Source organism: Colobus angolensis, unplaced genomic scaffold (assembly GCF_000951035.1).
Source record: "Colobus angolensis palliatus isolate OR3802 unplaced genomic scaffold, Cang.pa_1.0 Scaffold217, whole genome shotgun sequence".
NCBI classification, from domain to species: domain Eukaryota; kingdom Metazoa; phylum Chordata; class Mammalia; order Primates; family Cercopithecidae; genus Colobus; species Colobus angolensis.
Genome location: NW_012115344.1, coordinates 3075331 through 3100684, shown reverse-complemented (window position 1 = coordinate 3100684; position 25354 = coordinate 3075331). Strand labels below are relative to the sequence as shown.

At 39.1% G+C, this 25354-nt stretch overlaps 1 protein-coding gene across 2 annotated transcripts in view; it reads left to right on the top strand.

Moving 5' to 3' along the window:
- The window catches only part of SLC39A8 (solute carrier family 39 (zinc transporter), member 8), a 101594-nt gene extending 77238 nt beyond the window's left edge, over positions 1-24356 (top strand). The window contains exons 7-11 of one of the 2 annotated variants that reach the window (XM_011943213.1): positions 7635-7842; positions 8057-8241; positions 12496-12528; positions 15971-16030; positions 22027-24356. In XM_011943213.1, coding sequence (XP_011798603.1) covers positions 7635-7842; positions 8057-8241; positions 12496-12528; positions 15971-16030; positions 22027-22035 — 495 coding nt within the window. In that variant the 3' untranslated portion in view covers positions 22036-24356. Of the gene's footprint in view, positions 1-7634; positions 7843-8056; positions 8242-12495; positions 14025-15970; positions 16031-22026 lie in introns of those variants that run through there. The other variant, XM_011943212.1, reaches the window with a different exon arrangement.
- The last annotated feature ends 998 nt before the right edge of the window (positions 24357-25354 follow it).

Here is a 25354-nt window from a genome sequence, read left to right as displayed (position 1 = left end):
TGAAGAGTGTTTTACTTCCAATTATGTCACAGGTCTATTTTAGAATAAGTGCTATGTGGTGCTGAGAAGAATGTATATTCTGTTGATTTGGAGTGCAGAGTTCTGTAGATGTCTATTAGGTCAGCTTGGTCCAGAGCTGAGTTCAAGTCCTTAATATCCTTGTTAATTTTCTGTTTTATTCATCTCTCTAATATTGAAAGTGGGGTGGTAAATTCTCCCACTATTATTGTGTGGGAGTCTAAGTCTCTTTGTAGGTCTCTAAGAACTTGCTTTATGAATCTGGGTGCTCCTGTACTGAGTGCATATATATTTAGGATAGTTAGCTCTTCTTTTTGCATTGATCCCTTTACCATTACGTAATGCCCTTTTTGCGTTTTTTGATCTTTGTTGTTCTAAAGACTGTTTTATCAGAGAGTAGGATGCAACCCCTGCTTTTTTTTTCTTTCCATTTGCTTGGCAAATATTCCTCCATCCCTTTATTTTGAGCCTATGTGTGTCTTCTTACATAAGATGGGTCTCTTGAATACAGCACACTGGTCAGTCTTGACTCTTTATCCAATTTGCCAGTCTGTGCCTTGTAATTGGGGCATTTAACCCATTTACATATAAGCTTAATATTGTTATATGTGAATTTGATCCTGTCATTATGGTGCTAGTTGGTTATTTCACCCATTAATTGATGCAGTTTCTTCATAGTGTCAATGGGCTTTACGTTTTGGTTTGTTTTTGCCATGGCTGGTACCGGTTGTTCCTTTCCATATTTAGTACTTCCTTCAGGAGCTCTTGTAAAGCAAGCCTGGTAGTGACAAAATCCCTCAGCATTTGATTGTTTGTGGTGACAAAAATCCCTCAGCATTTGATTGTCTGTAAAGGATTTTATTTCTCTTTCACTTATCAAGCTTAGTTTGGCTGGATATGAAATTGTGGGTTGAAAATTCTTTTCCTTAAGAATGTTGAATATTGGCCCCTACTCTGTTCTGGCTTGTAGTGTTTCTGTAGAGAGATCCGCTGTTAGTCTGATAAGCTTCCCTTTTTAGGTAACCTGATCTTTCTCTCTGGCTGCACTTAACATTTTTTCCTGCATTCCAACCTTGGTCAATCTGATGATTATGTGTCTTAGAGTTGCTCTTCTTTAGGAGTATCTTAGTGGTGTTCTCTGTATTTCCTGAATTTGAATGTTGGCCTGTCTTGCTAGGTTGGGGAAGTTCTCCTGGATAATATCCTGAAGTGTGTTTTCCAACTTGGTTCCATTCTCCCCATCACTTTCAGGTACATAAATCAAACATAGGTTTGGTATTTTCACATAGTCCCATATTTCTTGGATTCTTTGCTTGTTCCTTTTCATTCTTTTTTCTCTAATCTTGTCTTCATGCTTTATTTTATTAAGTTGATCTTCAATCTCTGATATACTTCTGCTTCATCGATTTGGTTATTGATACTTGTGTATGCTTCACAAAGTTTTTGTTCTGTGTTTTTTGACTTTATCAGGTCATTTATGTTCTTCTCTAAACTGGTTATTCTAGTTAGCAATTCCTCTAACTTGTTTTCAAGGTTCTTAGGTTCCTTGCATTGGGTTAGAACATGCTCCTTTAGCTCAGAGGAGTTTGTTATTACCCACCTTCTAAAGTCTACTTCTGTCAGTTCGTCAAACTCATTCTCTGTCCAGTTTTGTTCCCTTGCTGTTGAGGAGTTGTGAACCTTTGGAGGAGAAGAGGCATTCTGGTTTTTGGATTTTTTAGCCTTTTTATGTGGGTTTTCCCTCCTTTTGGTGGCTTTATCTACCTTTGGTCTTTGCTGTTGGTGACCTTCGGATGGAGTTTTTGAGTGGTCGTCCTTTTTGTTGATGTTGATGCTATTGCTTTCTGTTTATTGGTTTGTAACAGTCAGGTCCCTCTTCTGCAGGTCTGCTGGAGTTTCCTAGGGGTCCACTCTATACCCTGTTTGCCTGGGTATCACCAGCATTGGCTGCAGAACAGCAAATATTGCTCTCTGTTCCTTCCTCTGGAAGCTTTGTCCAGAGGGGCACCCATCAGATGCCAGCCGGAGCTCTTCTGTATGAGGTGTCTGTCGAGCCCTGTTGGGAGGTGTCTCCCAGTCAGGAGGCACAGGGGTCAGGGACCCACTTGAGGAGGCAGTCTGTCCCTTAGCAGAGCTCAAGCACTATGCTGGGAGATCTGCTGCTCTTTTCAGAGCTGGCAGGCAGTAACGTTTAAGTCTGCTGAAGCTGTGCCCAGAGCCACCCCTTCCCCTGGGTTCACTGACCCAGGGAGATGGGAGTTTTATCCATAAGCTTCTCAATGGGGCAGCTGCCTTTCTTTCAGAGATGCCCTGCCCAGGGAGGAGGAATCTAGAGAGACATTCTGGCTATAGTGGCTTTGCGGAGCTGTGGTGGGTTCCGCCCTGTTTGAACTTCCTGGCTGCTTTGTTTACACTGTGAGGGGAAAACCAGCCTCAGTAATGGTGGATGTCCCTCCCTGCACCAAGCTCAAGTGTCCCAGGTTGACTTCAGACTGCTGTGCTGGCAGCGAGAATTTCAAGCCAGTGGATCTTAGCCTTCTGGGCTCCATGGAGGTGAGATTTGCTGAGCAAGACCACTTGGCTCCCTGGCTTCAGCCCCCTTTCCAGAGGAGTTAATGATTCTGTCTTGCTGGTGTTCCAGGCACCACTGGGGTATGGAAAAATACTCCTACAGCTCGCTTGGTGTCTGCCCAAACAGCCACCCAGTTTTGTGGTTGAAACCCAGGGCCCTTGTGGTATAGGCAACCTAGGGAATCTCTTGGTCTGTGGGTTGCAAAGACCTTGGGAAAAGCATAGTATCTGGGCTGGAGAGCACCGTGCCTCATGGCATGGTTCTTCATGGCTTCCCTTGGCTCCAGGAGGGAGGTCCCTGGCTCCTTGCACTTCCTGGGTCCTCACTGTGCTTCTGCTCGCCCTCCGAGGGCTGCACCCACTGACTAACCAGTCCCAAAGAGATGAACTGGGTACCTCAGTTGGAAATACAGAAATCACCTGCCTTCTGTGTTGGTCTCACTAGGAGCTGCAGACCGGAGCTGCTCCTATTTGGCCATCTTGCCTGTCAGTAAAAATTCTTTAAGTGGTGGTGTATTAGGCATAAAAATAAGATAGGTTACTTTATTATCTGGTTATTTATTTAGTGACAAGGTCGAAGTCTGTTGCCCAGCTGGAGTGTAGTGGCGTAATCATAGCTCACTGTAACTCTCCCACCTCAGCCTTTCGAGTAGCTGGGAACATAAGCTAAGGTGGAATCTTGCTCTGTCACCCAGGCTGGAGTGCAGTGGCATGATCTCAGCTCACTGCAAGCTCTGCCTCTTGGGTTCACACCATTCTTCTGCCTCAGCCTCCCGAGTAGTCGGGACTACAGGTGCCCACCACCACGCCCAGCTAATTTTTTGTATTTTTAGTAGAGATGGGGTTTCACTGTGTTAGCCAGAATGGACTCGATCTCCTGACCTCGTGATCTGCCTGCCTCAGCCTCCCAAAGTGCTGGGATTACCTGGGTAATTTTTCATATATTTTTCGTAGAGATGAGGTCTAGCTATGTTGCTTAGGCTGGTCTTGGAACACCTAGCCTCAAGCATTCCTCCCCCTTGGCATCCCAAAGTGCTGGGATTACTGGCGGGAGCCACTGAGCCTGACCTAGACCCCTTTTACTCTCACCTCTTGGTTCTTGGATTTGTGCATTCTCTACAGAGAGATGACACCATACACTTGGCTGCTGAACCTATGGACAGAACTCCAAAGTCTCAGGGTGTTATCTCTTGGCTTGCACCCTGGCTGAGGCTTCGTCAGGACATCTCATCATTCTGTCAAATGGGTTGCTACTAGAGGGTGCAGGTGATGTGATCCATGAGTTATATGGATTGAGCCCATTGTCTCACTTCCTTTGCTAAAAAATGGTTAGGAGATAGTTTTCACAGGAAACCTTGGCTATATATATCAGGTGCGCTATAAGTCCATGAATGATGGTGCTTGCAGAGGCACTGAAGGCAGGGAAGACATATATTGTATATGTCTATCTGTGAGTCCAAGAGCATCCCCTTATAATGGGAGGAATCCAATGGAATCATTCTGCTACCACATACAGCCATCTGGTCCTCTTGCCCTGTTGGGCAGTGATGTCTTTCTGGGGGCTCAGCGTCAGCCTTGGCTTTTGAAGGTTGGGCCTTCTTTGGTGCTGGAAAACCAGATCCCCCTTGGTAGGGGAAGAGAATGCTGAACCTATATATAACCTCCCTCAGCACCACTCTGGCACTTTATATGTGGGCCCATTAAGCAAACATTTGGATGGCTGAGGAAGGATACTGAGCGACAATCAGATCTTCTTGTTCACTTTATTATTGAAGCTATCCTCTGTGATAGCCTTTTATGAGATTTAGTGGAATAGAATTAGATTCACATTCTGCACTTATTAAAAGAGGCTCATCCATATATTCTTCACCTCCTCCTTTGTGCCCTTCTTGTCTATGTCCTTATCTTTCTCCTCCTTTTATTCCTCTTTCTGCTCCTCTTACTCATGCTTGCTCAATTCCTTCTCCTTCTTCTCCCTGTTTTCTTTTTCCTCCTTCTCCACATGCCTCCACCTTGTCCTCCTCCTAATCATCCTTCTCTTTGTCCTCTTCCTCATCCACCTTCTCATCCTCCTTGTACTTGTCTTCCTCCTCCTCCTCCTCCTCATTCTTCTTCTCCCTTTCCTTGTCCTCCCTATTCCCCCAGGCCTCCTCCTCCTCTACAACTTTCTCCTTCCTTAAACTGTTTTGCAAGTAAACCCATTTGTTTTCTCCATTTTAATTTCTAAGTACTTTTTTTTAAATTTTGTTTTTTCCCCTCCAATTTATGTTGGGATTCAACATAGTCTCCCTCTATTTTTATAACTTTGGTGCATGATATTCTTTCTCCCCCATTCTGATAACACTACACATTGCTTTGACTTTCATCCCCATTAATAACTGAGTGAAAGGTGTTACGAGTCTTGCTGAAGATTACACGGTAATTCTTCTCAGAGTCAAGCTTGAACTCAGTTCCAGATTCCAGACTTAGGGTCTTTTCACTAGGTTGAGTTGCCTCATCATGGCTGAGGATAGAAATAGCCTCATATTTAGAGTAAAACTCAGACAAGAAAGCAAGGAAGTGAACAACAATAATGACAGAAAACAAAAATTTAAAAAGGAAGGAGCGAGATAAGCATAGTCATTAACCTAACTACAGGAACTTGAATTTAGTTTTCTCTCTGCTCAGTGATTTATTTCTAGGCGAATTAGAAAAGAAGTTTCTGTGAATGTTTGCCTACTTTGGTTTGTTCCAAAACTATTAAAAATGTATAACTCTTACCCTGCTCAACAGTATCATTTGGGACCAAAGCTCATCAAGCTAATATGAGGCATAATAAATAGAGTCAGTAATATCTGTACTTAGAGGTAAGAGAATCATTCCTGATATATTAATTTAATTTCTTCTGTAAAATTAAGGGTGTTTGTATACAGACTCTGTATGTGATATCAGGTAGTCAAGACTTGGTTTTGTAGTCTTCTGAAATCATCACAATAAGGAAATTTTAAACATGTAATTAGATAAATTAGATTGGAAGATGAAAACAACTGCTTTAATTCAAAATAATTTCGTTAAGTATATCATGGCAGTAAGTTTTACAAAGCCCAGGTCACTTCCTCTGTGGCTTTCCCTATGACCACCTTTGTTTCTCTTTCAGCTGTAATTGCTTCCCGCTCTGGGGCATTTTTTATGCAAACCACCCGATCCACCTGTGCTAAATTATGATTGTTTATTGTGTTGTGCATTTAAGATAGAGCTATAAAGTAAAAAAAAAATCCACATTTTAAGAAAAGATAGAATTATTTTTATGCAGATAAACTTTGTTTCTTAAACAAGATTCGATACTTATTCAATGTTGCATCAGGCATTCAGGAGAATTTTCTGAGAGGTGGGGAAGTCTCCTTGGAATTACCGTCAGATCCTATTACAGAGAAGAATCCCCCTCCCCGATATGTTTGTAGTAGTAAAGCACTGTTGCCAAAAATGCCCACTTATGCTTTTTTTGTATCCCTGGGTAAGTTTACCAACCTTTTCGTGCTTTAATTTCCTCAACTATAAAATGATGGTAACAGTTGTACTTTCCTCATAGAATTGTTCTAGATGAATTTGGTATTTGAGGTGCTTAGAACAGTGCCTAGCACATTAGAAATGCTATATGCCTTTGCTGTTTCTATTTCTACTACAACCACATTGGTGATGACAATGATGATGAATCCTATTACTAACAGTTTCCCATTCATTTCATATTAATTAAAAAATATATTTGCTCCAAATGCTTTTATCTGTGCCTGCAAACAAACAAAAATCCAAAGGTGCAGATTTGCCACTAATGAAACAGTGAAGAGATGTATTGCAAGATTTAAGGTTGATTCTGAAAGTGTTGGTCCCCAAAGTGTTCGGAGTAGTGAAGTGACATTGGAGTAAATGTAAAACCTTTCAGATGGTTGCTCTGAAGTAAGCCCTCTCTGTTGGATATATATTGCATTTTTTTAATGTATCCATATATATTATGACTTGTTTCTCCAACGTAAATACACCTCTTAAAGACAGAAGCTGTGTTTTCCATTTCCATGTATTTCCCATAGCATTCAACAGAGTGTTTTACAGATTTCAGATGTTCAATAAATATAATGATTAGCTGCTTAGGCAGAGGTGAGAGGAGGAGAATTAGGAATAAAATGTTCTCCAGTTAATTGCAAACTGCTTTCGTACTTAAAAATGAATTTGCATTTTATCTTTTTCTACAACTTCTGGAAAGTGTTTTAGTTGGCATTTGTCATTTGATTTTGTACAATTTTGTAAATTTCTTGGAAATGTAAATTCCTACAAAGAGTCCATCATAGGGTTTTCTATTTTTATTATTGTTTCTACATGAAAAGAAGTGTTAGTGTAAAGGCTAGCCTGTTCCATCTACACTTCATGCAATTTGTTAAGAAAATAAGCTTTGGAGCTTGTAGGAACCATATTGTTACAACCTAAACCCTCCACATGGTACCTGGAGCAGAATGGAAACTCAATAAGTTGTTGATAAATAAACAAATCATTTAGTACAATGTCTTCATTTTAGTTGAAGGAACTCTGTGATAATTTGCTCACTGTCACGCGGTGGCATAGGAGGGATTAGAACAAATGTTCCTGGTATCATCATGCTCTAGTTGTGGATTTCATATTTAAATTGTAACATGAAAAAGACTTTAAGTTTAGTCTTCGAATAACTTCCTTCATTTTAAATCTTGTGTATAAATAAATTTCTTAGGTTAATATCTGCTGCATTTTAGAAAGGCAGTAGGAAGAAGTTTATATAAGTCAAAAGGATTGTTTTAAAGGGAAAGTAAAGGAAAATGTCTGTTAGTAGCTTATTCAAGGTGTGTCAGTTGATTAATTTCCTTTCTCTCGACCATAAGTTTTATTTGCTCTGTTATATATTATTAGGGTTTCCTAGTTACTCTAAAAGACTTTCTGTTGGAACAATTTGTTTTTTTCAAGACATAACCCATCTCCAACTTGTCTGTATTTCTGAGACTTTCAAGAAATGTTGGTTATCATTTTAATTGGTTTTCTGCTAGGATGGAAAAAAAGAGCCAAGTTCATGTACCTGTTTGAAGGGGCCCAAACTGTCAGAAATAGGGACGATTGCCTGGATGATAACGCTCTGCGATGCCCTCCACAATTTCATCGATGGCCTGGCGATTGGGGCTTCCTGCACCTTGTCTCTCCTTCAGGGACTCAGTACTTCCATAGCAATCCTATGTGAGGAATTTCCCCACGAGTTAGGTAAGGAGCTCTGCTCATATTATAAAAGTCTGCTTACTTCTTGATTTCAGTGGAATGAGACTTTTCAGGTGACATGCTGTTAACAGCCTTCTGATGCACTAAAATGAAGACCTTGTTGGAAATTGATGATTATCTTTGATCTTATCCAGAAATTAAAAACAAACAAACAAACAAACAAACAAACAATTTACTTGATATTTTCTTCTTCTTCTAGGAGACTTTGTGATCCTACTCAATGCAGGGATGAGCACTCGACAAGCCTTGCTATTCAACTTCCTTTCTGCATGTTCCTGTTATGTTGGGTTAGCTTTTGGCATTTTGGTGGGCAACAATTTCGCTCCAAATATTATATTTGCACTAGCTGGAGGCATGTTCCTCTATATTTCTCTGGCAGATATGGTAAGAAGCTTAAAATTTGTATTTTGTTTTAATTTAAAGTTTGGAAATGAGTATCTGGATTATGAGTTAACTATGGGTAGCCTTCTGCTTTCCGCAGCGCAGAAGGCCTTTCTGTTGTAATTCAAAACATTCCCATTTCAACAGATCATTCTACTTGAGTAGTTTACACTAATAGTAATTTGAAACTGATCCTCACTGGTTCTTTGAAACATAATCATATTGTTTGAAGGTGAAATGATTTGTTTTTGTTGAAATAGAGATATTTTCTTCTATCTCTATTCCCCTTGTGGCTGGCACATCTTGTCTTATATTGTAGTATGTCCCTATAGGACTTTTCTCCCTCTTTTGTGTCTGTGTCACATTTGGAAGAGGAATAACTTATCAGAGTAAATAGCATTTTGTTATTTCAAAGTTCTAAACAGTGACAGCTTTTTGGGTGAAACTAAAACTGGTACACTAAAATTGGTAAAATTTTGACAGTATTTATTTGACATAGTATATATTTATATCTGTTCAGTGTCTGTGTCTTTGCATCTCTGTGTGTGTGTGTGTGTGCGCTCAAAAGAGTGCTCAAAAGAGTGTGCATAGCTGGGTGTGGTGGCTCATGCCTGTAATCCCAGCACTTTGGGAGGCCAAGGTGGGCGGATCACAAGGTCAAGAGATCGAGACCATCCTGGTCAACGTGGTGAAACCCTGTCTCTAATAAAACTACAAAAGTTAGCTGGGTGTGGTGGCATGTGCCTGTAGTCCCAGCTACTCGGGAGTCTGAGGCAGGAGAATCGCTTGAACTGGGAGGTAGAGGTTGCTGTGAACCGAGATCGTGCCACTGTACTCCAGCCTGACAACAGAACAAGACTCCATCTCAAAAAAAAAGACTGTACATGTGTGTGTAAGAGAGAGAATATCCTGTGCATTTTCAAATAAATTATGGACATCTTTCTAGAAAATGATAATATGGTAGTATATGAAAATCAAGACTATTTCTTTTGCATTTGGAACTGGATGTATTACATATATAATTTAATAATTGAATTTTTTTCATCTGCATTCTTACCTCCAAATTATATTTGCCTAGCTCTGTTCATTGTTCTCTGCAGACCCTCAGAAGAGCAAGGATTTCATTTCTTAGAACCAATGCTACATTTATAACTTTTTTCACAAATTAATGTCTCATACTGTCTTATAGTCATTTTACTTTCTGATATAAGAACAGAATCTTATTAGAGTTGCTCAGTTAAAGAAATAATACTCATCCTGGAATGAGCAAAATAGGCACAGTTCAAGGAGCTTTTCCATTCGTGGGGCTTTTCCTCTAGAAAGAGGGGATCCTGAAATTAAACAACAACAACAAGAAATCACACAGATGACTAAATAATTACAAATAATAAAAAATGCTATGAAATAAGAGAGAAAATAGAATATATGATGAGAGATGATAATAAAGGAATCTAGAATAAACTAGGATTGGCTAGCAGAAGTGTTTTAGCAAGATATAAGGTAAAACGTGAAGGATTTAGTCCACTGAAAAATTAGAGAAATACAAGTTCTGATAGAGGTGATGGTAGGTGTGAAGATTTTGCTGGGTAAACTTGAGGTCATGAAAGAATGGGATAGGTGAAGCATAGAGAGCGGGTAATGGAAAAGGAGAAAGAGAACATAAAATGAGGTAAATTCCATCCCACTGGTTGATTCAGTTTGGGAAAAATACTGCTTCAGTACTTTTACTCTTGGTGATGCCTGAAAGAACTAGATATTCCTATTAAGCTATCTATTCTAAAACCTTTGAACATCCAAAGTAAATGATATCATATCGCCTCTCCCAGCATTCTATTACAGGAGCACCTTGTTTTATTGCACATTGCTTTCTCACACATTGAAAGTTGTGGGCAACCCTGCCTCAAGCGAGTCTGTCAGTGTCATTTTTTGAATAGGATGTGCTTATTTCCTGTCTCTGTCACATTTTGTTAATTTTTGAAATATTTCAAACCTTTTCATTATTGTTATGATATCTGTTTTAGCGATTTGTGATCAATGATCTATGATGTTACTATTATGTTTCAGGGCACCATGAACCACATTCGTATAGAATGGTGAACTTAATTGACAAATGTTGTGTGTGTTCTGCCTGGTCCCTGATCAGCCATTCTCCTATCTCCCTTTCCTTGGGCCTTTCTATTCCCTGACACACAACAATGTTGAAATTACACCAATTAATAATCCTACAGTGGCCTCTAAGTGTTCAAGTGAAAGGAAGAGCTGCACATCTGTCATATTGAATCACAGGCCAGAAATGATTAAGCTTAGTGAGGAGGGCATGTTGAAACCCAAGGCAGGCCAAAAGCTAGACTTTGTGTGCCAAATAGCCTGGTTGTGACTGCGAAGAAAGGATTGATGAAGGAAATTTAAAATGCTATTCCAGCGAACACACAAATAATAAGAAAGCAAAACAGCCTATTGCTGACATGAATAAAATTTAAATGGTATGGATAGAAGATCAAAGCAGCTACAACGTTCCCATAAGCAACAGCCTATTTCAGAGCAAGGAATAACTCTCTTCAGTTCTATGATGGCTTACAGAAGAAACTGCGGAAGAAAAACTGGACATTAGCAGAGGTGTGTTCATTAGGTTTAAGAAAGAAGCCATCTCTGTGACATAAAAGTGCTAGGTGAAGCCGCAAGTGCTGACGGGAAGCTGCAGAAAGTTGTCCAGAAGATCTAAGATCACTGATGAAGGTGGCTACACTAAACTAATAGATTTTCAGTGTAGCTGAAACAGCCTTCTGTTAGAAGAACATGCCATCCAGGACTTTCCATACTAGAGAGAAGAAGTCAATGCCTGGTTTCAAATCTTCAAAGGGGACAGGCTGACTGTCTTACTAGGGACTAATGCAGCTGGTAACTTTAAGTTGAGGCCAATGATCATTTACCACTCCCCAAATCCTAGGGGCCTTAGGAATTACGCTGAATCTACTCTGTGCTCTAGAAATGGAGCAACACAGCCTGGATGATAACACATCTATTTACAGCATGGGTTAGTAAATATTTTAAACCCACTGTTAGGACCTACTGCTCAGAAAAATAAAATAAATTCTTTTCAAAACATTACTGCTCATTGACAGTGCATCAAGTCACCTAAGAGCTCTTATTGGAGACGTACAAGGAGATGAATGTTGTTGTTGTGCTTGCTAACACAACATCTATTCCGCAGTCCATGGATCAGTCCATGGAGTAGTTTGGGCCTACAAATTGTATTTTTTCAGAATAATCTGTAAGTCTATAGTTGCTGTAGGTAGTGATTCCTCTGATGAATCTGGACAAAGTAAGTTGAAAACTTTCTAGAAAGGACTCATCATTCTAGATGATATTAAGAACATTTGTGATTTGTGAGAGGAGTCAAAATATCCACATTAACAGAAATTGGAAAGAAGCTGATTTCAACACTCATGGATGACTTTGAGGTGTTCAGGGAAGGAAGCAACTGCAGAGGTAGTGGAAATGGCAAGATAATTAGAATGAGAAGTGGAGACTGAAGATGGGAGTGAATTGCTGCAATCTCATGATTAAACTAGAATGAAGGAGGGGTTGCTTCTTATGGAGGAACAAACAGTGATTTCTTGAGACAGAATCTATTCCTGGTGAACATTGCTGAAATGACATCAGAGGATTTAGAATATTCTACAAACAGAGTTTATAAAACAGGGACAGAGTTTGAGAGGATTGCTTCCAATTTGGAAATAAGTTCTACTGTGGGTAAAATGCAGTCAAACAGCATTGCACACTACAGAGAAATCTTTCATGAAAGAAATAATAAATTGATGTTGCAAATGTCACTGTTGCCTTATTTTAAGACGTTTTCACAGCCAGTCCCATCTTCAGCAACCACTACTCTAATCAGTCAGCAGCCATCAAGATGGAGTCGAGACTCCACCAGCAAAAAGATTACAACTCACCGAAAGCTCGAATGATTGGTAGCATTTTTTAGCAATAAAGTATTTTTTAAAATTCTGGTATATACACTGCCTTTTTAGATATTATGCTATTGCACACTTAATAGTCTACAGTATAATGCAAATGTATCTATTGTATGCACTGGGAAACCTGAGAATTCATGTAACTTACTTTATTGAGATGTTTGCTTTATCACTCTGGTCTGGAACCAGACCCACACTATCTCCGAGGTATGCCTCTAAGTGACTATTCTGTGGTTTGCCACAAGATGGCAACAATTATCTAACAATGTATCTGTCTTTCTAGTTTCCAGAGATGAATGATATGCTGAGAGAAAAGGTAACTGGAAGAAAAACCGATTTCACCTTCTTCATGATTCAGAATGCTGGAATGTTAACTGGATTCACAGCCATTCTGCTCATTACCTTGTATGCAGGAGAAATCGAATTGGAGTAATAGAAAATGGAAGATGGTGTTGTTAATAAAGGCATTTAATAGATAAAAACATCTCCAAAAGGGATTTTGAAGCTGATCCTATTTAGTTAAAAAGATAATTTTGCTTTCAACTGTAGGTCAAGAAAACTAATTATTGGTGTCAGTCTGTGAAATAGTCCATTATTTGTTGTTAAAAATGCTTCAGAAGGTTTTCAGTGTCAGTCTGAGATGCCTGGTATATAGGAGTCTTTGGGAAATACCTATTTTTCAGCATTTCATGCATATTGGATATCACCATGAAGCAAGAGACATGCATTCTATAATCATGTAGACACTCAGACTCAGGGGAAAATACAAGTTACATCTTGAAAGCCTTTAAAACTCTATGGTAGAATCAAAGGTTCAAGTGGTTTCAGAGAGGTTTTATTTCAATTAATTTGTTCTAGTGCTTTCAAGAGCAAGTACATCAAAATGTAGAAGGTAAAAATGTATGCAACACTAATATAAATGATTCCAAGTCTTTAAAGAGCCAAAGAAAAAAAGATTTCTCACAGCTTTTTGTTCTGTTTTGTATTTCAATTAGGAACTTACAGGATTATTTTGGAAACCGTTCTAAAATAATAGGTGTTAGGAAATTAATAAAGTTTTGCTAGCCCTGCTAAGTTCAGGCTTAGAGGCTTATCGCTGAATGTAAACTTCACCAGATTCCACGAAAAGCTGGATAGCTTTTTTTCTGACTGATGTTGTGGTTGCACCCCTCACAAATGGCAGAACAGTATGTAAAGCTGGTAACACCTCAGTTTCGGTGCACCGTGTGTTTGCTTTGTGAAGGTGAAGAATATGTTGGTTTAGAGAAAGAAATTGGATGTAATTTTATGCAATTTACTTTTAAAGACGAACATAATTATTTAGCAGAGAATATTTTAATAAATGCAAAACAACAGCTGGACTGCTGTACATCAAGGACTGATTAACTGGAAAACATATGTTCCTTATGTGTGATCGAGAGCCGTTCAGAAAAGACTTCTTTTGTGTTCAGCCTACACTTTTCCATATGGTATACCTTGAAAAAAATTAGCACACCATGGTTATTTTTCTACCTTTTATAAAAGATAGAGCCTGTTTACTCATTTAGAAGATAGAGAAAATTGGTCTAAAATTGAACATCTTAGATTCACACTCCCAAGTCACTTAAGGAAAGATGATTTGATGGTGAGGAGAATGATGGACAAAGCCCAACAATGATCTCAGGAATTACATTTTCCAACAGACCAAAAAATGTTTTCACGTAGCAGCAATGCAGATTTGGTGAATATTTAATATATATTTTAGCATATATTTCACTTTATGAACTCCAATTAAAAATTGTTTGACCAAATAGTAAACACCTTTTGAAACCATGCATTGTGTCGTTTGTTATTTAATATGGGTCCTGTTGAGTAACTACCACGTATCTGGTATTATGGGGGAAAGATATAAATAGGAAATCAGTGATGTGCTCAAACTGCAAAGCTAACCCTGCCATGGCTTATTTCTATACCAGTTGCTTAGCATGGCCAACCCGAGAGTCCACTATTTTAATAGTCCCTGAATAGTACTATGATGATTTCTCATTGCTTAGTAGGGCCCTACCTAGTAGATTATTTCTGATTTACCACATGTAAAAGGGTTTCTTTAATGAGATGCTTAAAGTTTTAAAAAGTGAACTAGTTGAGAAGAGCCAAAACAGCACCACGAGTTTACCAGACAGTTAACATAGGTGTGTCAACAGCTGATTACTGATGGCCTGTACCAGGGGAACATTAACTGCCAGTCTGTCCTCCATACTCTGGTTGGCATCATCTTCCTTTAGGTCTCACTTTGGAGACCAGACTTCTGTGTTCATTTAAGGTCCATTGCAGTAAAGAGGTTCTTAACCCTATAATAAATAAGATTCTCCAACACTGATGTTACTACAGCTTCCTTCTCACTGGTACTTTGCCTTCCATACAACTGTGGGTGGCAATGTCTGTGTTGGATTGCTTTTCCTTAGCTTCCTTTCTGTGCCAGGTATGCACAAGGCATTCTCTCATGGCCATTTCTCTTCCATACTGGGAATTTCCAATTCTGGATGGTCCCAGAATCAGTGAGTTAATGAGTAAGATTTCAGGCAAGCTAAGGCAGCTGGATAAACTGAAGACTTCAAATACCTGTTTCATTAATTCTAAGACATGCATTTCCCCAAATGGTATGCTGTAATCACCGACAGCTGGGTAGCATTGTGGAGGTAGTTATACGTGCCTGAAAATGAAAATCATCTGTTGCAATCTGGTAATGCTAAGAAAATGCCAGTAGCACTGTGTTTAGGATTCGATGGTATATGATAACAGGGGATTATCTATGTTAGTTTTACTTTCCTTCTTATAAAAGTGTGGAAGGAGCAGTGCAGGACTGGCATGGCAGTTCCATGGTGGCTGGGAACCCAGACCCCTTTGATCTGTCAGCTCTGCCATCTTTAGCTTGTGACTCCCACCTTCAAGATTGCTTCATGCTCTAAAATGGTTGCTAGAGATTCAGCCTTAAAAATTCTACATAGCCAGAAGGAGTAATGGGTAGAAAGGCAAAAAGTTCACACCCAGCTCTTCATCCCTCTTTAAGGAGCCTTTTCAGAAGTAACATCCAACAATCTCCACTTGTAGTCAATGACCAGTGTTAATCACATGACCATACCAATCTTCAGGAGAAGCCGAGAAACATTGCTTTCAGCTGGATGCATTACCGGCAATAAAATCAGAATTCTCTTACTGAAAAGAAGCCCCGAATGGATGTCGGCTGTCTCAGGTACAGACAGGCTTGTATCAGTGTAATTCAGAAGCTTATGACTCCAGATTGTTCTTATGCAGCCAGTTTACGGAACTGCTTTTTGTAGGGATTCTCATGACTTGTTTCAGATCAATTCCTTGTCACTTTAACTATTTTAATTCTACTGGCCCATCTGAGCAGTCTTGCCTAATAACCAGTATTATTCTTTACACACTTGTACTACTTGTCTTTATAGTTTCTCTGTCTTAACCTCTTGCGAGTAGTATTTATTTACCTTGAAGAAATCCTGTGTTTTTCACAGGATGATCTAAATTCTAAGGAAACGGAAACAAAACTCTTTTTCTATGGACTTTAATCTTTCTGTTTAATGCTCTTCTGATTACTGGAGCCATATCCAGAACTATGAAACTAAGTACTATTAGCACATACTGGCAAAAATAAATGTAAAAAGCCACGTATTTCTCCGCCTGCCCCATGTGGGTTATTATAGCTAGTCAGTACAAGAAAAGTTGGATCTGAATAGTTTATCATCTGATTCTTGTAGATAATTAAATGGGCTACTGGTGACATCAAATCTCAACTTCATTTACTTTGGATATATACGGTAAGAATACCAAGGAACAATTTTAATGGGCAGGGCTTGCATGTTTTAAAGTTTATACAATGGCTTAATTCCTTCTGCAGTGACTGCATGTTATCCCCACAACAGTATAGACCAACTAGTAGTAAAACCCAGTGAGGCAACACATGGATAATTTATTGCTATGCTTATGGTCACAAGCAGGATGTTTGCTTAGGGGTCATAGGAAAGAAAAGTAAAGATGAAAAGTTATGGAAATCTTGGAAGAATTCAAAAAGGAAATTCTTCCTTCTCGCAAAAAGCTGAGGAAGTTTTTAAAACTTGTTTCAGTCTGTATTTTGTGGCAAGCTCCATTAGCAGACCTCACAGACACTGCGGATGGTGTCTGACTTCCAGGAAATAGAGAGGCTCAGAGGAGGGCTGCAAAGTGCCTTTGCAGGTGAAGTGAGGAGAGTTGTTGCTACCTCAGCTTGACCTTCAGTCCTAGAGTTTGTTGGGACAAAGGGTAGTTGAATATTCCCTTGGTCTAGTGTGAGCTGAGTGGTGTATAAGATCTGGTTTGGAATAATTTAAAATCTTGTGTAAGAGGGGTACTATCTTGAAAATAGAAGAAGGTCAGTACTGAGTGGACTTCTGGAAAACCAAGGACTAAGTCATGTGGGGTAATTGGAGAACTAGATTACATCACTTGGCAGGAGCCCCTCTGAAGAATCCCGAAAGTGCCTATAAGAGAATGGTTAGTCTTAAGCATTTGTCAAACAGCATTAAGCCACATTTTGACAGTATCTGTCAAGTATGAACGTTTTTATCCCCTCTTTTCTTTCCTTCATCTAAGCACTTAACCCTGGAGGGGCCAAAAGCCAATTAGCGAACAGTGGGGAGTAAGGAAATAGAAGGCTTCCTTCTCAGAAGTCTTACCTTTGAATACAAATTGAATTACAGATTGATGCATTGGATTGGACACTTTCTATAATTGACTTGAGACTGTGTGTCTTCAAGTGATTGTAGGATTTTATATTCCCCCAAAGTCCTGTGTCAGAACAGCCATTGTGCCACCCCAAGTTTCATCCAGGGGTAGGAGAAGGGCTAGCCAGTCCTTCTCCCCCAAGAAGGCTTACAAGAACAGTGAGGAACAAAATTAAAGTTGTTTAGTTACCCCTGTGAGAACTGCATGTTAATATACTGATTATATCTGCCCTTTAAAAATTAGTACTTACAACAAGCCTGTGAAATGGGTTCTATTTTTAATACTAGTCCAGTCTGCAAGTGAGAAGTTGCAAAGGAACCACATGCTTAGGGCTGCAGCCAGGCAAGAGCATGATCAAAGCCCTCCCACCCGCACTGCTGACCTCTTGCAGCAGCTGCAAACAGCAGGAGAGCCCCTTCCTCTTGCAGTATCCCTCCAGCGCCCTCTACTGAGACAGCTCAATATCCTGCTCACTGTAATGGATGGGTGCTAAAGGAATTCTGTTCATTATGACAGAGCATGTATTTAGAGTGAATCTGGAGTTCAGCAGCAGTAAGCTGATAAGTGGCACAGGGAGACATTACGCTGGGACAAATGACATCATTCTGTGGTGATGGGACTTCGTGCATTTGCTATGTTGGGGACATAGACTTTTCAACTGTACAAAGTGGGGATTCACTCTCCACCCTTCTGTATCCTTCCCCAGAGACTGACCCACATGGACCTCAATGGGTATAGCCAAATGGAGAATGTCAACAAGAGACTGGAGGAAGTGAGGAGAGAAAGGATAGAGTATTGATTTCCTTGACTATCCTCCTATTGGGTATCCTTGGGCTGCCTGTTTTGCTCAAGAAGGCCTGCTCCAGAGAAAAGCTTCTTAAAATATCTGTGGTGAAGGCCCAGTGTGTTTTCCTTATTTCCAATTTATCAATAGCTGGCACTTCTGTAAACAGATAGAATTGAAAGAAATTACTAGAAAAATGAAATACAATTAAAAATAAAGACATAGGCCAGGTGTGGTGGCTCGTGCTTGTAATCTCAGCACTTTGGGAGGCTGAGGTGGGCAGATCACGAGTTCAGGAGTTTGAGACCAGCCTGGCCAACATAGTGAAACCCCCTCTCTACTTAAAAAAAAAAAAAAAAGAAAAAGTTAGCTGGGGGTGGTGGCAGTTACCTGTAATCCCAGCTACTCAGGAGGCTGAGGCAGAAGAACTGAACCCAGGAGGCAGAGGTTGCAGTGAGCCAAGATCATGTCTCTGCACTTTAACATGGGTAACAGAACAAGACTCCATCTTGGAAAAAAAAAAAAAAAAAGACATAGAAAATCCAACCCTATTTTTATTATTACATAAACCTCATTTTTTATTAGACACAATTATTCTATGGAATTGCTGTTGAAGTTTATAAATGCTTATTCTCAATTTCTGTACCTAGTTCATCTAAAAAACAGTTGCTGGGCCAGCATCTACCTGTGGATTCCCCTCCTTTGGTTTTGGTGCCCGCTATCTCTCTGTCCCTTTGGCCTAGGGGTAGTAACAGCTCTGCTGTCTTCAGCCCTGCGTTCATGTAGCATCACTTGTGGTTTCCCTGTACCCCACTTGCATGTTTGTAACAGTCCCTTTGTAAATTAATGGACCTGCCTCACCTTATCCTCATTTGAGCATGGCGGTTGTTTGTTTCCCTTGTGGCTGTGATTGATCAGCAGTAAATGTCTTATTCTGGAAGAGGAGGTGACTGTGTGAATTTGGCAGGAGAAAGAATACACTACAAGTAGGTATATGGGAGTGAAGTTGCTACTCACTGAAAGCAAGGAGAAAATTTATGGGGATGAAAGATGATAAGAAGTCATTATCATTAAACGTTTTAGGGTAAACAAGATGGAATTGTGTTAGATTAATTTGTATGAATAACTATGCATACAGAGAAAAATATCTAGGATATTTTGAGAGACTAGTTATAAGTGGACTTATCACATTTCTGGCAGATAAGAATCTTTTGACTAGATAAAAGACTAACCAACTGTCCGACAACACGTCCTCAAGCAATGAGTCATCACGTATTTTTAAATAAAGACATAGATTTCTAGATGGGGAAGAATGAATACATTTTTATGATTGTTTATTGAACTGTTTATGCCTTAATGGGAATCTTTCTCATGTAGATGTATCTATAGGTCACATTCCCTCACTTAAAGCATACTATGAAGTGCTACGTGGAATATCTGAGTAAGAACACTGGGACTGCTGCTTGCGACCATATTGCTGAGACATTCCACTCATTCACAGCGATGCTTATATATAGACAATGTTTTTTCTTTGGGAGTCATTGTATGTGCTAACTTTAATGGTGTTACTCTAATAATTATGTACGAGCTTGTTAATGAACTGGGAAACATTGATTTTAGAAGCCTTAGAAACTGTGGAGGAAGGTGCTTCATGTGGATCTTTCTACTTTTTGTATCTTTTGTGTCTCCATGAAAAAATCTTTTAATTTGTGAAAAGTAAGCCTCAGAATTCATGTCTAAGCATTTTGTAGAAGGATGCATGTGAGAAAAAGCACCTGCACTGTCATAGCGATCCTTTGGTGTTTTAAGATGAAAAAGTTCAAAGCATTTTAGAATAGTCATAAAGATGACATTGTATAAGTTAGGAGCTGGTTGTCCTGTTACTTTGTGGTGACAAAACTGGTGAAAGTGGTATTATGTTTGGATATGTTTGGAGCAATGCACTTCTGTTGATTGTTCCTGCCTACCTTGACTTCTGCACTTCTCCATGTAAAAGCTTCACTCTTTCTTTTTGAAACTGGTTTCTCCCAACCCCTACTGAAGATTGTCAACCAATGTACTTAACCTCACCCGTTAGCCACAAGCTGGGCAAGTCACCCAGTCTGGGTCAATTGTCGTCTTTACACAGAAACTTCTAAGGATGTGGAGAGCCAAAGCTCTTGCCTCTTGTATTTGACACCAGAGCTGCTGGTGGTCATGTTCCTGGCACAAGGAGAAACCTGGGAAAATGAGATGGATGCTGAGAAAAGAGTAGAAGCTGTGGGGACTGGATGGAGAGAGTTTTTGTGTTGTCCTTGGTTCTAGTTCCTGATATCCTTAATACTTTTCAGTTATTTTTCTTTAGTTTCTTCAATTTTGTAAGTTACCCAAGTTATTCTAATATCTTAGTAAGTCCTTTTTGGCTTTAGCTAATTTGATTTGGGTTTCTGTTTCTTGCAATAAAATTTTTCTAATTAATACAGCAGTTAAATATTGAGATATTTATTTCAAACAAAATTCCCAGCTCTTGAATTTAGCACAGTTCCTCAGCACTTTCTGGAACTCCACTATCAATGTCGGAAGTCAACTTCCTAGGCAGAGTATAGTAAAATCTCTATTATGTTCCAGTAGTGGGGAGTAAAAATCTTTCAAAACTCGTGGATAATTTCTAGTTATTTTTATTTCACTTTGGAAGACATAGAAACACTGTACATATTTTACATTTTTTCATTTAGCACAATTAATACATCAAAAGTGAAGATTGTTCTTCAGTGATAACTATGAGAGGGTAACTAACATTTGATGCCACTGAAAAGTTTTGGAGCCAAAAGGGGCCTCAATCTATAACCTAAACAACCTTGAGTTCAGAACAGATAATGGTGTTGAAATAATATTCTATGTATAGAACCATATAATTTTTAAGAGTAGGAGTAGGATAACTGAGGGAATAACTTACATACCTTGACAAGCCATGCAAAATCAGACTTTATAGGCTACTCCAAGGAAGATGTTTAATGTAGGATATGAATCTAGGCCACACTTCATACATCATGTGTTCACAAAAAATGCAGTCTCTTAGCAACCATCACCTGGTTGTCAAGTTATTATTTGATTTTTATAGACATCTGGCTTTTTGAGGCACATGCCTCACTGATATTTAAGCATAATATCTAGGTTAGTGTTGAAATAATTATATTTCACTTTCTTCCAAATAATACTTAAAAATTAACTTTTAAACTTTGCCTCTTTTTTTGAAATTATGATAAACCATTGTAGGGAACTATGGTAGAGAATAAGGAAAAAAATTCTGAGCTTGTTCTTCTGTGAATGAATGAATGAATGAATGAATTCATTTGTTCAATAAAACACATATTCAATGTCTGCTGATGCTAGGCCTGGAGATATAAAAATAAATCAGAGCTCATCTCTGCTCTCAAGGGTATCATGGCATGTGGAAAACCAATAATACCACAAATCAGAGTGTTATGTTAGAGAACATGGACGGTCAACTCAATAGTAATTGTGCACAACTGGGAGAATTCTCCTTGGGTTGGAGGAGGAGTCAGTGAAAAATACTTCACAGAGGAGGGAGCATTTGACTATTTGACTTAGGTTTAATGAATAACGTCTAATTCATTTCTCATCAGACCTCTTCTCTCCTCTTGGTTCCAGGAGCCTTATCCTGTGACTTAACTTGAGCTGGAACTCTTTTGCAATTAATGATACCAAAAGAGAACTGTAGAGTGTAAATATGTGTTGGGGGTAAGGTGTTCCAGATAGTTGTGATTAATAACATTACCACAGGGAGAAAGGAAATGCAAACAATCAAATTAATACTAACTGAAGAAAGGCAAGCTACTCAGAAGTATGCACACTAAAGCCACACTTTTTGTTATATATGTATGTATGTATACATAACATATACATATGGGAAAAATATTTTCTAGTACATTAGTAGGGGATATCTCTATGGGATTATGAATCATTTTAAATTGGTTCTTTGTAAAATGTTAATATTGTCTCAATTTTTTTCAATAAACACATGCTTACCAGTAGAGAAATTACCAGAAGAGAAATTAGAAGACGTCTTGGTGGGATTTTTGAATTATTCAAAATACATTGTTTTTAATGCTTTCCAATTTTCTTCAATGAACATGTATTCTAAAAAAAGATAATAGATGTGATTAGGAAAAAGGAGAAAAGCTAACGACTTAGAGGACTGAAAGATTACGGAAACATGGTAACTCACACGCTTAAAACTTTACTATGTTCCTTCTCTTTGTCTGTCAGGCAAAATAGTAATTGCATTATCTGGAATATTTCACCTCCACGTCTCTGCAATACCAGCGCCTTCAACAGTGATTGGTTAGAGGTAGGCATATGACATAGTTATGACCACTGAGACATGATGCTCTGTGTGCTGTGAAGTTTCTCAAAAGGAGTAAGGAAGATACAGCCTCTTCTTTCTAGGGACTTTGTTTGTAGGTGTGACACCTGGAGCAGCCATTTTGCTACTGTTTTGTTTTAAATTGTGTCCCCCACCCCCGAAAAAAGATATGTTTGAGTTCTAATCCCCAGTATCTCAGAATATGACCTTATTTGGAAATAGAGTCATTGCAAATGTAATTCGTTAAGATGAACTCATACTGGAGTAGAGTGGGTTCCTAATCTAGTATCACTGGTATCCTTACTAAAAAGAGAAATTTAAATACTGGCTACACCATGTAAAGATGAAGGCAGAGATCGTGGTGATGCATCTACAATGTCAACAATTGCCAACAAACCATCAGAATCTGGGAGAGAGGTATGGAACGGACTCTCTCTCGCAGCCCTAAGAAGGAACCAATTCTGTGCATGCTTGAATCTTGAACTTCCAGCCTCCACAACTGTGAGACGATACATTTTTGTTATTTAAGCAACACAGTTGTGGCACTTTATTACTGCAGTCCTAGCAGACTAATACAGCTACCTTGAGAGGAAATAGCTTGGGGATGAAGGTGATGTACTGAAGATGCACAGCACAAAGTGGAAAGATGGTCCATGAGGACCTCCTTAGCCATTGAATTGACAAGCCTCTTCCCTGGGATTTTTTTTGGTATGTGTAATAATCACTTTTCCTAATGGTGCAAACCATTTTGAGTTGCCCTTTGGCTACTAGTAATTAAAGCAAACTAACCAAGTCAGCCCTCCCCAGTGTTCCTTTTTACAATCTAAATTCTGATGTCCAACTCCTCCCTGGGCCACCACTGTCCCCAGGTGTCTATGGATCTAAAGAAGAAAAAGAAGGATAAATCCTTTTTCTCCCGAGAGATCTCCCTGCTTTTGTGAAAAACAGAAAGGATGACATTATCTAACTTTTCTCATCTTTAGAAGTCAAGCCCGGCCGTGACTCCCATTATGACATTTTGATGGCCACATTTTGTGAGAAAAGCCCAAACAGACAGACCTGTCTGTAAATTCTTTCATCCTTTGCATTCTTTCCTTAACTGTGCCTTAGAGAGTGTTTGATTATTGCAGGGTAGATGGAAAAGAAGCAAGTTCTGGCCTATGCTCTCGTTCCTCACTTTCTGGAGTTATCTTTTGGACCTGGAGTCTCTTGGAGTGAGGAAAGGAAGCCATTTTTACACTCTACTGTGGTAGCAATAAACTTCATACTCTTAGGAGGCTGCATGCCATCTTCAAGAGGAAGAGAATGAAGAGGTTAAGAATTATGCAATCAAAATGTGCTGCTCTGGCATATTGACTATTTTGAATTAAAGATATTTAAAAAATATCAGACATGAGGAGGTCACTCTGATCTTAATTCTGTGTCTTAACGGCAGGAGATGAAATTCTTACATGAGAGATGGCCTCCCTGTCACAGAAGGAATACCATTCTCCTTATCAAGGATGAGAAATCGAAGCCGAGAGAATTCTGTATAGACCTTGTTCAAGTAATTCTTATATTTTAAGCCTCCGCACAAAATTGAGCTGCCTTTTCAAAATGTACTGTCCTTTGTGCAACCAGTGTAGAAGCGATTGACTCTCTCTGCTTCCTTGGATCTTCTTTTCCCTATATGGGCTCTTATGTCCTGTAAAACATGTATTAAATAAATTTGTATGCTTTTCTCCTGTTAACCCGTCTTACATCAATTTAATTCTTGGGCCCAGGTAGGACCCTAAGAGGATGGAGGTCAAGTTTTGCCACCTCTGCAAGAGAAAAGAGAGATGCCCAGACCACCAGGGCAAATCTTTGATTTCCCAGGCTTCGAAGTGGGCACTGTGTCTGAACCTGGCCCTCTGCAACTTCTTGTTCCTGGACATCCCAGCTGCTGATGTAAGTTGCCCCTGCACTGGCTCAGGGCTGGGACATTAAGGAATTTCCCTTTTGTTGACATAGCAGTAGAATGGCTATAGCTAACAAGAATGTATTATTTAGTTTCAAATAACTAGAAGGAGGATATGAATGTTCCCAACACAAAGAAATGACAACTATTTGAGATGATGGATATGCTAATAACCTTAATCTGATTCCTATACATTATATGCATTACATATACATACATTGTATGTATAATATCACTATGTACCCCATAAATATGCGCAATTATGTGTTAATTAAATAAATTTAAACAAAGATTCCTATGGTTTTATCATTTTCATGTGGCTTCCCTGTGTCTTTTAAGCTGCTAAAGTAACTCACACTTCCACAGAGGATATGGATTTGGGGGAAGAGAATAATTATTTATACTCACATGAACTCTTCAGCCCCTGATCACCAGGCAGAACTCCTAACTGGTGTCCTGCCTCCATTTGTGTTGCAAGTCATGGGTTTGAGGGATCTCCTGAAAAAGCTTTGGAGTTTTTACCCAGGAATGCTGGTCTGGGTTCTCATCTTATTTACTCATTCATTTAACAAATGGTGATGGATTGGCCAGGCACGGTGGCTCACGCCTAATCCCAGCACTTTGGGAGGCCGAGGCTGGCGGATCACGAGGTCAGGAGATCAAGACCATCCTCGCTAACACGGTGAAACCCTGTCTCTACTAAAACTTCCAAAAAAAAAAGGTAGCAAGTAGCCGGGTGTGGTGGCGGGTGCCTTGTAGTCCCTGTTACTTGAGAGACTGACACAGGAGAATGACATGAACCCGGGAAGCGGAGCTTGCAGTGAGCTGCGATAGCACTACTGCACTCCAGCCTGGGTAACAGAGCAAGACTCCGTCTCACAAAAAAAAAAAAAAAAAAAAATAGAAATGTTGATGGATTGATATTCAGAGAAAGATATTTTTGAAGCTGGTGTTTTTCTCCTGATGAATAAAGAATGGGAAATGTCTTCCTTGAATGCTGTGGTTATCAAAGTTGAAATTAATGATTGTGAAGTATCCTTACAAAACTTGTGAGAGTAAAAAGCTTTCTTAAAAGGGTGCAAAGAAACTAGATTATTCTTCAGCCTAGTTATAACATATAGAACTTGCTATTTACAGATGAGTATAAAAATAGGTAATATTGATCAGAGAACATTTTATTAAATATAACACATGGTTTTTGGTGCTGACTTATTGTCAATCAATAAGTATTAGTCACTAAGTGCTTCTTCTATTTAAATTATAAGTTATATTATTTATTTCATTTACCACTT